This window comes from Budorcas taxicolor, chromosome 4 (assembly GCF_023091745.1).
Source record: "Budorcas taxicolor isolate Tak-1 chromosome 4, Takin1.1, whole genome shotgun sequence".
NCBI lineage: Eukaryota > Metazoa > Chordata > Mammalia > Artiodactyla > Bovidae > Budorcas > Budorcas taxicolor.
In genome coordinates, this window is record NC_068913.1 from 34,910,629 (window position 1) to 34,925,665 (window position 15,037).

At 46.3% G+C, this 15,037-nt stretch overlaps 1 protein-coding gene across 2 annotated transcripts in view; it reads left to right on the forward strand.

Moving 5' to 3' along the window:
- ABCB1 (ATP binding cassette subfamily B member 1) overlaps positions 1 to 15,037 on the forward strand; it is a 101,840-nt gene that overhangs the window by 82,962 nt on the left and 3,841 nt on the right. The window contains exons 23-26 of one of the 2 annotated variants that reach the window (XM_052638705.1): positions 2,371 to 2,511; positions 5,556 to 5,712; positions 6,196 to 6,393; positions 13,346 to 13,552. In XM_052638705.1, coding sequence (XP_052494665.1) covers positions 2,371 to 2,511; positions 5,556 to 5,712; positions 6,196 to 6,393; positions 13,346 to 13,552 — 703 coding nt within the window. Of the gene's footprint in view, positions 1 to 2,370; positions 2,512 to 5,555; positions 5,713 to 6,195; positions 6,394 to 13,345; positions 13,598 to 15,037 lie in introns of those variants that run through there. The other variant, XM_052638706.1, reaches the window with a different exon arrangement.

Sequence of the window (15,037 nt, forward strand, 5' to 3'; positions counted from 1 at the left end):
GGAAAATTAGTTTGACCAGAAGGTAGGGAGTAAGTGGAGAGACTTCTAGAAGGGAACCAATTGGGAAGCAGTTGTTAATTCTCCAAGAGAGGAATCACGGGACCTGACCTAAGGCAAGGACGTCTCTGAGGTGGATCCAGTGAGAACAAGTAACCGAGGGCAGGGGAGGGAGCGAGGATACTGAGGATGCCTCTGACCCTGTGCTTGCGTGATGACCCTACTACATGATCCTGCTGGGAATGAGTTCTTCGTGGAACATGAAATTCGGGGTGTCTGTGAGGCTTGAGGGGGTGCTTCCTGAGGACACCCTCCCTTCCTTGTTCTCTTTACCTGTCTCCAGTGCAGACCCTTTGTCCTTTAATGAACTCACAGTGAGTGCTCTAAAAAGTGACGTGGATATGAGCAGGCTCGACTTCTTTGACTCTTTTGTTTCTTATACGATGAAAGGAGCAGACCTGGGTTTTGTAATAGAGCCTTTTTACAGGAAAAAAATTGTTTAAATCCCAGTCCTCGAAACAGAAGCAGAGCTGCTCTGCTTGAAACAGGCCCACTCACCAGTCTGCGCCCACACCACCCAGCTCCATGTGGCTCAAAACCACACGTGTTAACTCCCTGGGGGCGCCTTCCCTAAACCCCCAGAGGGTTAGTGCCTCCTCCTCTCATGCTGTAACGTGTTACAAGGGAAACTTCCACTGCATGAATCATCCAGCTCAGCTCCTGGGCCCCAAGGACAAGAACACAGCTGGCACCTCTGTGTGGCCCTTCACGTCCCTGCAGCTCATGGGTGTTGGGTCAACACGTGTTGAGCGATTGTTCAGTGTAGAGTACGTATATGTTACATGTCCACGGGTGGGGGAAAAGGGAAGGAGTGCCTTCACTTCAGTTCAGTTCAGTAGCTCAGTCATGTCCGACTCTTTGCTACCTCATGAACCACAGCACGCCATCCTTGGAGTGCTGTCCATCCCTGTCCATCACCATCTCCTGGAGTTCACTCAAACTCATGTCCATTGAGTCGGTGATGCCATCTGCCATCTCATCCTCTGTCGTCCCCTTTTCCTCCTGCCCTCAATCCCTCCCAGCATCAGTGTCTTTTCCAATGAGTCAACTCTTGTATGAGGTGGCCAAAATATTGGAGTTTCAGCTTCAGCATCATTCCTTCCAAAGAACACCCGGGGCTGATCTCCTTTAGAATGGACTGGTTGGATCTCCTTGTAGTCCAAGGGACTCTTGGGAGTCTTCTCCAACACCACAGTTCAAAAGCATTAATTCTTCAGCGCTCAGCTTTCTTCACAGTCCAACTCTCGCATCCATACATGATCACTTGAAAAACCATAGCCTTGACTAGACGGACCTTTGTTGGCAAAGTCATGTCTCTGCTTTTGAATATGCTATCTAGGTTGGTCATAACTTTTCTTCCAAGGAGTAAGCGTCTTTTAATTTCATGGCTGCAGTCCCCATCTGCAGTGATTTTGGAGCCCCAAAAAATAAAGTCTGACACTGTTTCTACTGTTTCCCCATCTATTTGCCGTGAAGTGATGGGACCGGATGCCATGATCTTCGTTTTCTGAATGTTGACCTTTAAGCCAACTTTTTCACTCTCCTCTTTCACTTTCATCAAGAGGCTTTTGAGTTCCTCTTCACTCTCTGCCATAAGGGTGGTGTCATCTGCATATCTGAGGTTATTGATATTTCTCCCAGCAATCTTGATTCAAGCTTGTGCTTCTTCCAGCCCAGCATTTCTCATGATGTACTCTGCATGTAAGTTAAATAAGCAGGGTGACAATATGCAGCCTTGATGTACTCCTTTTCCTATTTGGAACCAGTCTGTTGCAGTACATGAACTGTGAACTTCCAGATGTTCAAGCTGGTTTTAGAAAAGGCAGAAGAACCAGAGATTAAATTGCCAACATCTGCTGGATCATCAAAAAAGCAAGAGAGTTCCACAAAAACATCTATTTCTGCTTTATTGACTAGGCCGAAACCTTTGGCTGTGTGGATCACAATAAACTGTGGAAAATTCTGAAAGAGATGGGAATACCAGCCCAGGTGATCTGCCTCTTGAGAAACCTATATGCAGGTCAGGAAGCAACAGTTAGAACTGGACATGGAAAAACAGACTGGTTCCAAATAGGAGTGTCTTAACCCCGAAGAAACTCTTCTTGTCCTTGGCTTATTTTACCTTGACCTCAACACTTCAGGGTGTGGTTAGTTCTCCGTTAAAGTGGAGATGTGAGGACCAAACTTAATGTTTTGGGAATGAAACCCACTTTGTCTGCTATGCCACCATCCCCTACTGCTAATGCATCAAAGATTATGTTTTAAGGACTGAGAAATGAAAGTCAAGTAAATGTGAGAATGTCTTCTTTTCAGAAACTCTTTGAGGAAAGCACATGTCTTTGGAATTACATTTTCCATCACTCAGGCAATGATGTATTTCTCCTATGCTGGCTGTTTCCGGTTTGGTGCCTATTTGGTGGCCCAAGGCATCATGGAGTTTCAGGATGTTCTCTTGTAAGTATGGGGCTCCTATTGACAGTCGGGCTCTAGAAATGAAACCAAGGAGTATGTGCTTCATGCCTGGATAGGAAGCCTTACTGTGAAGCTTCATGAAGAGATTTTGGTGATTCAGAAGTTGGTGTTTTGCCTCTGAGTCTCCTTGTGTTACTCTGAAAGCATCCCATTTCATTTGGAGAATTGGTATCTGCCCTTCTCCCCAGTACTGACTCACACATTTGACCTTCTCAAATCCATGTCTAGGTGGGGTTGTGATTCAATGAGGGGTTTCCAGCAGGCCTGGGTGTTTGGGAAGGAGCCTCACCCAGAGTCAAGTGCTTAGTTCCTTTGAGAAGATTCTGAACAGGGCAGCTAAAGAATAGAAGTGGAGCACTGAGTTCTGAGAGCCCTGGAATATTCTAGGATACATTTGCTTTGCTTGATAAGAGAAAAGGAATTAGAAGGTAAGAGCTGGAGAAATTGAGGAATGAAAAAGGAAAGCTCTATGGGAATATCTGGCTCATCACTGTGAAATGCAGAAGATTGTACCTGGGTCAGAAGACAGGCCTGGACTTCCTTCTAAAATACTGAATATACAGTTAAACTAAAATATGTGGTTTGGTAGTGAAAAGTGAGTGTAATTTTTCTGAGTGTCTTGATTTGGTGATGTGTGAGCTGCCCTTTGATAGCATACCATAATCAGTGGTGACAGTTTTATATTTAAACCAGCATCATTGAAACTTAGAAGTATGTGTCAGTATAACATTTCCATCCTATTTAGACATCGATCTGTGCATGCATTCCAGGTTTCTCAGGATGACCCCAACAGAAGATTGTAAAATTTCCACCCAACCTCTCTGACAGATGATATGCAGGTGCTCTTTATAACTATGACCAAAAGATTGTAATCAGGCATCACTGGTATTGGTGCTTGATTAGATAATTATTTGATAATTATTGCTTTGAAAGTAAAAGTGTAGTCACTCAGTCATGTCTGACTCTTTGTGATTCTATGGACTGTAGCCTACCAGGCTTCTCTGTCCATGGGATTTTCCAGGCGAGAATACTAGAGTGGGTTGCCATTTCCATCTCCAAGGGATCTTCCGGACCCAGGGATTGAACTCAGTTCATTTCAGCTCAGTCGTCTCCACCTCTTTGTGACCCCATGAACCGCAGCACGCCAAGCCTCCCTGTCCATGACCAACTCCTGGAGTTCACCCAAACCCATGTCCATCGAGTCACTGATGCCATCCAACCATCTCATCCTCTGTCATCCCCTTCTCCTCCTGTCCTCAATCTTTCCCAGCATCAAGGTCTTTTCAAATGAGTCAGCTCTTTGCATCAGATGGCCAAAGTATTGGAGTTTCAGCTTCACCTTCAGTCCCTCCAATTAACACCCAGGACTGATCTCCTTTAGGATGGACTGGTTGGATCTCCTTGCAGCCCAAGGAACTCTGAAGAGTCTTCTCCAATGCCACAGTTCAAAAGCATTGCAGGCAGACTGTTAACCGTCTAAGTCACCAGAGAATCCAAATTAGTGCTTTACTCTGAGGTTAAGGTATTCAACTGATGGAAGTTACTGACTCTTGGATTGTTAGATTCGGAAGATCAGTCTTCTGAGTGAGGGATAGGAGAGACCGGTCTGAAGAGCTATCTGTTTGAAAAAGATCCCACGGGTCTAGATAAGAAGACCAGACGAACCATCTGAGTGATTTGTTCCGAGGTGTTTAGAAACAGCGCTGTGGGCTCCGTTAGCTCAGGCATAGAGCCCAAAGAAATGGATCTGTTGGACTCATGGTATGATCCTGGGAAGATCCCCAATGTTGTATCAGTTCTAGGCCCACTGTTTAAAAAGACATTTTGATCAATGTGTCCAGAGAAGGGCAGCTGGAATGTTGGGAGTGAAAGGAGTTACCAAAGATGCACAGGGCTTTTTAGCTTATATTCCAGTTCTTTGAAGGGCAGTATTAGGCAAAAGGATGTACATTTCTCCTTGATTTGAAAAAGAACTTTTTAACAAAAGACTTCCTCTAGCAAACTTCCTCCTTCCTAAAACAAAGGATGGGAGCTGGCCTGGGGTGTGTGCCCTGGCACAAACTTGGAGAGCTGGACTCGACATCCTGTGAAGTCCTTCCCGACTTGAAGCTGCTATGATTCTCATGATGTAGATTAAGAATGGCGATGCAGGGACTTCTTCGGTGCTCCAGTGGTTAGGACTCAGTTCCTTTCAGTACTGTGGCCTGAGTTCTATCCCTAAGGAGAACTAAGATCTCAGAAGCTGCAGCATGGCCAAAAAACCCCAAAAGAACTCAGTGCATCTTGAGAGCAGCACACGATCTGGCTGTGTAAGGAACTCTCTTCTTTGCTGCATGGCTCACGGCTTTTCTAAGACTCTGATCCAATTCCAGCAAAACTGCCTATGTCCATTATTGATGGCCACAGATACTGCTGCAAGACAACCACCCACTAGCCCCCAGGAATGCACAATAGTGAACATTTGTTCTTGGCTCTGAAGTCTTAAGTGGGTCAGCCAGACAGTTCTGCTGTCTGGGCTAGGCAGAGGAGATCTCAGCTGGGCTCACGCGTGTGTGCTGTGAGCAATGGGCTGGTTGGCTGGGGCCCACACAACACTCTTCTGTCTGCGCCTTGTCTTCCAGCAAGCCAGCCGGGCTTGTGGTTGTGGCAGAATGAGAGAGACAGGAGCACTCAAGGCCCCCTGAATCATAGGCTTGGAGCTGGAAACCGTCACTTCCACCACATCCTGTTGGCCAGAGCAAGTCCCAAGGCCAACCCAGATTCCAAGGGTAGGAAGACAGATTCTACTTCTTCCATGGAGAGGCTGCAAGGTCACGTTATAAGAAGGCAAAAACCCAGAGAGAGATGAAACATGGGGTCATTTTACAATCAGTTAACCACACTGATATGAACTTATAGGAAACTGTTGTTTTATTTTTTGGCTAATGTGTTGGGATTCTTCGAGGTAGCGCTCTCAGGTTGTAGAAGTGTCACTCTTGGCATCGCAGTCGGTAACTCTTGACACGTTTTGTCTTTGTTGTTGGCAGAGTGTTCTCAGCTGTTGTCTTTGGTGCCATGGCTGTGGGACAGGTCAGTTCATTTGCTCCTGACTATGCCAAGGCCAAAGTGTCAGCAGCCCACGTCATCAATATTATTGAAAAAATTCCTCTGATCGACAGCTACAGCACGGAAGGCCTAAAGCCGGTCAGTTTCATGTTTTGAGTATGTGACCTGCTCCTAACTGATGAATGAATGGAATCTAAGTGGAAGTTTAATAAAATCTGTGCTTTCACTTGCTGGTAGTAAAATGAAACTTTCTTGATCATGGGTTCATTTTAATAAATGCTGATAATATTGATACATGTTAACATCTAGTACTTTTATATAACAAAGCCACAGGGATATAGGAATACTGCCCATTTTATACACAAATCCTGCGAATCAGGTTTTATTATGTGTAGGTAATTCTGTTATAGCTTTGGGTTATCACGTTTGTATTGTGTTAATGAGACATGCTGTGGGGACACTGACCCTTTTAGATCTGTATTACTTTCTAGCAGTTACAACTGAAGCTTGATTGGAATCCAAGATCGCTGCCTTCTGATACCTGGCAGTACAGAGGATTGGCTCTAAAGTCAGTTTTCAGGATTGCAGCAATGAAATTTACTTTCACTGTCCTGATTTTAGAGTACAGTGGAAGGAAATGTGGCATTTAATGACGTCGTGTTCAACTACCCCACTCGACCAGACGTCCCGGTGCTTCGGGGGCTGAGCCTGGAGGTGAAGAAGGGCCAGACACTGGCCCTGGTGGGCAGCAGCGGCTGCGGGAAGAGCACGGTGGTCCAGCTCCTGGAGCGGTTCTATGACCCCTTGGCTGGCACAGTGGTGAGCACACTATTTTCTTTATTTTTTTGTGGAGTGTGGTTGATTTACAATGTTGTGTTACTTTCAAGTATATGACAAAGCAATTCATTTATACATATATCCACTCTTTTTTTTCAGATTCCTTACGCATATAGGTTGTTACAAAACATTGAGTAGAGTTCCCTCAACAGTAGGTCCTTGTCAGTTACCTGTTTTATATATAGAGGATTGTGTGTGCTAATCCCAAGCTCCTAATTTATCTTTCTCCAACGTGTTTCCCCTTTGGTAACCATAAGTGTGTTTTCGAAATTTGAGAGTCGTCTTTCTGTTTTGTAAAGTTCATCTGTATAATTTTATAAAACTAGATTCCACATGAGTGATAGCATATGATATTTGCCTTTCTCTGTCTGAATTACTTCATTTAGTATAATGATCTCTAGGTCCTTCTGAGCATCCTTTCTTGTTCAGCTCATTCCAAATTTTTCATCTTCTTAATGCCTAGATGTATTTAATTCTCAACAATAAGCCATGGCTTTACAAACCTTTAAACAATGATTCCACTTAAAGCCTCACCTGCTTGATACAGTCTCAAAGCTGTGTCCACTGTTCCAGCCAATCGGTCCTTTCCCTCAACTCTACTACCCTCCCCTCCTCTACAGGCAGCCTTTTTGCCTGCCATCCCCCTCCCCTTGGTCTCAGTTACATGAGAGGGTCCGGGGGGTAGAAATCCAGAAAGGCAGAGGAGGGTGCTGAGAGAAACCAGGTGGAAGCCAGGGATGGCAAGGAGAAGGCGGCCCCAGTAGCAGATGCCCTGGAGAGACGGGCACGATGAAGACTGCAGAGACGTGGGAGGGTCTGGCCGCTGATGGGCTGCTTCCGGCATTTCACAGGCTTCTCAGAGAAGTGGTGCTGGGGGAAAACAGGTGGCATGGCTGAGGAGTGGTTAGGAGGGAATGGACACGAAGTGTGTGTAGGCCAGTGGCAGACCAAAGGAGAGGGAAGGAAAACACGCCTGGGCAGAACCCAGGGGAGACGTTCATCATGGGGAATCGTGAACATTGTTATGGCTGAAGATGGGATGAAACCATTGATGGAGAAAGGAAATTCACACACCTTCTAAGGAAAAAAAAAAAAGCGATATCAACAAATTTGGGAAACAGATAAAGAACATAGAGGGATTCTCTTTTCTTTCTAAACTAAAAGGGTAAGTGAAGGGTCAGATTTATTCATGGGACATTCAGTAAACTGTCAATGAGTGCTTGGCCGGGACTATCTTAGGCACAGGGAAGGTGTTGTGAAGGGAGTAGGGACATTTTTTATTGTTATTTTTTGGTCGCACTGTGCAGCTTGTGGGATCTTAGTTCCCTGACCAGGGATGGAACCTGGGCCATTGCAATGAAATAACAAAATTGTAACCACTAGACCACCAGGGATCTCCCCAAAATAGTGAATTTTTAAATGACTGTAATGGGGACTAGAAAAGAATCAAATTAGGAAGGAGTGAAATTTATAGCAAAACATTTCCATTATGTAGGCCTTGAGTTATTGGTTATACTCAGGGGTGACATTCAAAATATTCAACAACTGGAATGGCCTGGGCACTGCCCAACCAGGATGGACACCTGACAGGCTACTGTCCACGGGGTCACAAAGTCGGACACAACAAAAGCAACTAATCGTGTCCACATGCAGCGTAAGTTGGCTGAAACAGCAGATTTAATTAGAATAATGACTCTCAAACTTGTTTGATTATAACCCAGTTAGGAAAGGCAAAAAATTTCATTCCCCACCCAGCCCCCCCAGCTGCACTCATAGTCACTGTAGTGGGAAAACTCTTAGTAATAACAGAGTGTTGGAGTTGAAAACAGCAATAATGGTAAACAGTAAAATAATCAGACTACAAGAAAGTGAAGAAATAAATGAGTATTCTCCACATACATTAAGGCAGGGGAGCAAAATTAAAGACATGAACCTTGTCAGTTATGGTTTGGCGTAGGAAACAAAGTGCTGTGGGCATCCAAGCAGCTGCATGTTTAATAAGGGGTTCAGTGCTCACGTCTTCACTGGCAGAGGGGGAGTTGGAGTCAGCGCTCCCAGCATGCAGATCAGCGCCGCAGCTGCGATCCTGCGGCCAGGGAGCTGCCGGGCTTGTGCCCCTGTCTCAGCTGCTCCGAGCCTGAAGGCACGAGGACAGAGTCTCACTGCTGCAAGAGCTGCTCTGCCGGAACGTGGCTGACAGCTCACCACAGCTTCTGGTTCCAGGTTTTGCACAGGGCATCTCACTGGTAGACCCTAGTTACTTCTGGTGCCAGAAGGGAGCCTAGGAAATAGATTTTAGTCCTGCAGTCCCTTGACAGGGGAAAGGACAGACACAGAAGAATATGGACATGAGTGCTGAGTGCATAGGAGAATAACCCTCTCAGGACTACAGTGATGATGCCCGGCAAACAAAGTGCCCTCATCTGTTGGAGGAACACGATGATCTGCTCCTGTGTGTTTGCATTAGAGCTTTGAAATGCCACCAAGTGCTACACAGCAGCCAGCCTTCTTAGTCAAGTGCCCACAATAAAGGCTAGTAAATGTGCCAGGTTCTGTTTATGAACATCAATTAGTGATCTTGAAAGACTAAGTCAGTAGGTTATTAGCGATTAGTTCTTACTGCCATGAAAAAAAAAGAGTCTGGGGACTGGAGCGTCATTTGATTGTAAGAACTGAAGCAAGGACTTGACCCTGAGGTCAGGAAATCCTCGTGACCATCAGCAAGACTCAAGTCACACTTAGCAACATTGACCTGAGTGGTGGTTCTCAGACTGGTGTGGGTCTGAATGGCCTGGAGAGCTCACAAAGAATGCAGCCACCCTGGCTCATTTACACAGATTAGGACCTGGCCTTTTCATTTTTTACTTTCCCAGATGATTCTGATGCCAATCAGACTTTGAGAACCGCTGAACTGGTAACTTTGTAAGTTTCAGGTCACATTTCAGTGAGTCTTACCAAAGGAAGCTATGGGATTGTTCAGAGAGTAGAGGTTCTGAGTTTTGTGGGGCCTGAAAGTTGTACAGTTTCAGGGACTATACTTGAAAGAGTCCGAAGTTAGGAACACAGAATTAGTCACAAGAGTAAATATTTACTTCTAATGAAAAAAATTCACAACAAAATATTAAAGCCTTAAGGATTCTGACCCCTCTTCCTTTTTAGGCAGGTTATCCTAAAGGCTTAGCCAGAAAAGCCCCCTGACTGCAGCCTGGCCTCCCCTCACCCAGGACATTCTTTAACTCCCAGCCTTTGCCTGCAGATGAGGGTCCTTGAATCTTACATTCATTAGCTTCACTGAGACTCACTCGAGTCTTGGGTCTTCCGCTGACCTTTCCTTTGTCCCCTTGCCCATCCTACACACCACCATCAGAGTCCTCTCTCCCTCTTAGGACACAGCTAGAAGCATGTCATCTGGCTGTTACCCAATGGGTACCTGGGCTAAGATGGACACATTGTTCCTTTGAAAGAAGACGGAAAGTATTTTTCAGTTCTGAACCACTGTGTAGCCAAAATCTAACCTGTAGTGTGCAGACCTGAGCTTCCTCAGCCACTAAGAACGTGACCCTGCACAAGCGACTGAACTCTGCTCGTGTCCTCATCAGTAAAATGGGGATTAAAATCACACCTATCTTGCCAGTTTTGTCAAGACGAAATGAGAGAGTGCATGAGGCATACTTAATCACGGGACCTATAATATAATCAGTGCTCAATAACTTATCTAAAATGATTATTTCAGAGTAAATACATACTGGAAAATGATACATATTTAACATTTGATTGTGCTACTGAAATCAGGCAGTAGATTTAAGTCTAGAATAGGGATAAGGTGTCGTCACTCAGTCGTGTCTGACTCTTTGCGACCCCATGGACTGTAACCTACCAGGCTCCTCCGTCCATGGGATTTTCCAGGCAAGAGTACTGGAGTGGGGTGTCATTTCCTTCTCCAGGGGATCTTCCCAACCCAGGGATCGAACCCAGGTCTCCTGCATTGCAAGGAGATGCTTTACCCTCTAAGCCCTTTCATTGTTACTGTCAGTGTGTTACCTGAGATTTTCATTTAGGCCAGGATCTTTTGAGCAGTGTTCACAGACTCACTGGATTTCCTTGGTCTTCCTCAGACCACCACCCGTGCCTCAGCCAAAGAAGATGTGCATTGATCTTTTCACATTTGGACTTTTAAACATATTTTCCCTCAGGAAAGGATCCTTTAGGAAACACAAGTCTTAAATAGTTAGCAGTAGCTGTGTATAGTGTGGGGATGAGGAGCTCTAAGCATCTTATTATATGTCTGGTGGAAAAACGCATTGAAGCTTGCAGGGATCAGTCATATTCATCTGGTTATATTAGTTAAACAGTGTCTTTTTTCCTCCTAGGTGTGGGGGTGTGTGTGTCATCTGGTTATATTAGTTAAACAGTGTCTTTTTTTCTCGTGTGCGTGTGTGTGTGTGTGTGTGTGTGTGTGTGTTAGTTGCTCAGTTGTGTCCGACTCTTTGCAACGTGGACTGTAGCCCCAAGGCTTCTCTGTCCATAGACTTCTCCAGGCCATTCTCTTCTCCAGGGGATCTTCCCAACCCAGAGATTGAACCTGGGTCTCTTGCATTGCAGGCAGATCCTTTAGTGTCTGAGCCACCAGGGAAGCCCCCTAAGGGTATAAGTCTGGAAAAAACAATCTTTTTCTTTCCTCAGTTCTCCACTCCTCAGGTACGCAGTGTTCCATCTAGCCTGACCTGCTATATGGTTTGTAACCATCCTTGTGTGGTTTTTCCTTCCTCTCTTCAGCCTCTACTTTCCACTTTCACTTAACACCATGAGGAAACCTGGAGCGTAGATGCTTGGAATAGTCTCCATGACAACTGGGCTGGGTACTGTTGAGGTCATGGCTGTGTTTTCAATCCAGCTTTGCACCTGCTAGTTTCACAAATAGAAGCTACCTTCCTACAGCAAAGCCCGTATGTACCCTGTCCTTGGCCAGCTGTCTCCCAGAGGCGTGCAGCCAGGCGCTTGGGATTCAGAGTACATTTATAGCTCAGGATATACTCCTCAGTATTAGAAAAGCTCAAAGCTGAGTCACTGATGTCTTCTTCCGCGGTTATGGCAGCTCTCACTTGAATGCCAGCGTTCTCTTGCAAAGTAGATCTTTGGGGCAGATACGTCTCCATCAGAGAGGGAGGACTTTTATCTGCGAGGCTGTAATGGGCACGCCCCAGGCTTCTGCAGGGTGATCCAAGGGGAGCCAGGTCCCTAGAGAAAGGCCGGGCTCTCCCTCCTGCTGCTCTGGGTAAGCTGTACATGTCTGTCCATCCTTTTATCCTCTCAGACATCTGTCCCTCTGCTGAGGTTCCGAGTGCATCACACAGGCGCCGTGCCAAACCACAGACAGTCCTTCACACACTCTGTGCCTAGCCCTGTGCCCAGTGAGGTCCCTGCTGACGTCCCTTAATCCTCAGTTCCGGAGTTTAGGGATTATAATCATTCCCATTTTACGTGCAGAGAAACTGAGATACTAACTCACTTTCCTAAGATCAACAACTATTTAGAGAGATGGCGGCATCCTCCCACACTCACTTCTGTTTCATTTGAGTCCTCAGAAACCTGATCCTAACTAACAGGTCAGGTCAGAAATGTGACCTCCAGGCCTGTTATGTGGTGATAGCAGTTAGTTATTTCCAATTGAATTGTGGATGCTTTTCCTGTGAAAAATCAGTACATAGCAGTAAGGATGGGGGACTTCCCTGGCTGGTCCAGTGGTTAAGACTCCAGTTGAACTAGGGTTCAGCCCCTGGTTGGGGAACTGGGATCCTGTGTGCCACGTGGTATGGCCAGAAAACTAAAACTAAAAAGTCATCTTATTTAAAAAATAAAAGAATGCCAGAATACATTCCAGAAATAGAATATGCTTTATTAGTGTCTGGTGACGGCTACAACAAATTATAGCCAATTAGGGGAGTAAAACCCCACAGGTCTATCTTATAGATTCTGGAAGTCAGATGTCCAAAGTGGAGCTCATGGTGTCAGCAGGGCTGTGTGCCTTCTGGAGGCCCTTAGGGAGAATCTGCTTCCTTATCTTTTCTGGCTCATGGCCCTTCCTCCGTCTTCAAAGCCAGCAACAACTGATCGAGTCCTCCCCATGTTGCTTCACTATGATCCCCAGTCTCCTGCCCTCCTCCCCTGCACAGTTCAGGACCCTTATGATTATGTTGGGTCCACCTGGGTAATCCAAGATAAGCTCCTCATCTTGAGGTCAGGTGATAAGCAACCTCCCATCGTAATTCTCTCTGCGTGTTAATAACATGAGCAGGTTTCATGAATTAGAACGTGGATATCTTGGATGGAGGAGATGGGCATGATTATGCCTTGTTGCTGTTGTTCAGTCGCCCAGTTGTGTCCGACTTTGCGACCCCACGGACTGCAGCATGCCAGGCCTCCCTGTCCCTCACCAACTCCCGAAGTTTGCCCAAGTTCATGTCCATTGCATTGGTGATGTCATCCAACATCTTATCCTCTGTCACCCCCTCTCTTCTTGCCCTCAATCTTTCCCAGCATCATGGACTTTTCCAGTGAGTCAGTTCTTCACATCAGATGACCAAAATACCAGAGCTTCATCTTCAGCATCTGTCCTTCCAGTGGCGGTGGGGGGTTGATTCAGGGTTGATTTCCCTTAAGATTGACTAATTTGATCTTACAGTCCAAGGGACAGCAATTATTCTGCCTTCCAGATGCATATATCAGGAGCCAGAGTTAAAATGGAAGAAACATGACAGTTCCCCACAGCATGCAGTTATGACCTGACTCAGTTAACCTTGACAAGCCAAACTAAAAGCCACAATGGCAGTCTCGTAACAACTTGGCAGTCTTAACGCAGGAAATGACAACATTCATTTTGCTAAATTCAAAAATGTTCTGGTTCTGAGGCCAATCCATGATCTCTTGTTTTCAGTTTATCGACGGCAAGGAAGTAAAGCAGCTGAATCTCCAGTGGCTGCGTGCACACATGGGCATCGTGTCCCAGGAGCCCATTCTGTTTGACTGCAGCATCGGCGAGAACATCGCCTACGGAGACAACAGCCGGGTCGTGTCCCAGGAGGAGATTGAGCACGCGGCCAAGGAGGCCAACATCCACTCCTTCATCGAGATGCTGCCGGACGTAAGTCTCTCACCAGATGCGGTGCCTGGGAGCCTGTGGTTGTGATTTATAAAGGGCTGGATCCCAAAGGTGAAGAGAAATGAGCAACCAAAACACACCCCCGATGTGGACAAGCATCTTCCCATCCTATGTCATGATTACAGGACACTTCCCATCCCCGTCTATGTCATGTTTATATGACACTTCCCGTCCCCGTCTATGTCATGTTTACAGAACACTTCCCGTCCCCATCTATGTCATGTTTATATGACACTTCACATCCCCGTCTATGTCATGTTTACAGGACACTTCCCATCCCTGTCTATGTCATGATTACAGGACACTTTCCGTCCCCGTCTATGTCGTGTTTATATGATACTTCCCATCCCCGTCTATGTCATGTTTCTATGACACTTCCCGTCCCCATCCTGTGTCATGTCTCAGTATCACCTGGGATCCTGTGAGAAATGCAGGTTTTCAGGCCCTACCCCAGACCTGCTGCACCAGAAACTTGGAACTGGGGTCTAGGAAATTGTGTTCTAATACCCCAGGTGATAACTGATGCAGGTACAGTTAGACAACTACTGGGCTAGAGGTTAACAAAGACAAATACTGAGAGTGATTATTATCTAGCTTATGAAATGTATCTTTCCTCTTCTCACTTTGTCTGCCACAGGGACCCATTTTCCTGGGCTCTGGGCTCTGTCCACAGAACACGCCTGTACACATCAGAATTCTTTTCCTCAGTGTCTACATGTGGAAAGAAAAGGCAAAAGCCCTTAAGTCCTACTTTCTGTCCAAGGACCTACTTCTTCAACTTTGTGGTTCATACTAGACTTTGCTGTGTATTCCTCCTGTATATAATAATTACTTCTGCTTTACACCAGCCTCCCTCTCCGTCCCTGCCTGACTCCCTGTGAGCAGTCTGACTAAAAAGTACACGTCTGGGAGGCCTTTCCTCCACATCAGGGCACGGGGCCCACAGAAGCAGGTGTGACCCTCCCCATCATTTCTCTCCGAACCTTCCCTCTGCCTCCTTGCAGCTCTCCCCCAAGCCTCGAGCCTCTCTCTGTGGAGTCAGGCCAGGCCAGGGGACTGGACCCATTCAGAAAAAAGGCTCTGAGCGAGGGTGAGTTACTGGAGTGTCCGTGGTATGGTGTCATCTCTCGCCATTGCACATTCCATGGGCCCCACGCTCCACTTGCAGGACTGATATTGAAGCCCGCCCTGGTCTGTTGTCCCATGGGTGCCCTCTGAATTCCTCCTAGGAAGTTAGATAAATGGAGCCTCTTACCCTGTCTTAAGCCGCTTAGGTCCTGTATTTTAAGTGCATCTAGACTGTCTGGAGTAGGAAAGGGCAACCCACTCCAGTATTCTTGCCCGGGAAAATCCCATGGATAAAGGAGCCTGGCGGGCTACGGTCTGCAGGGTTGCAAGACTCAGCCACGACGACACGTATACACTAGACCTGTCTTGTCTCGTGCCCCCCGTTGTCACAAGTTATGC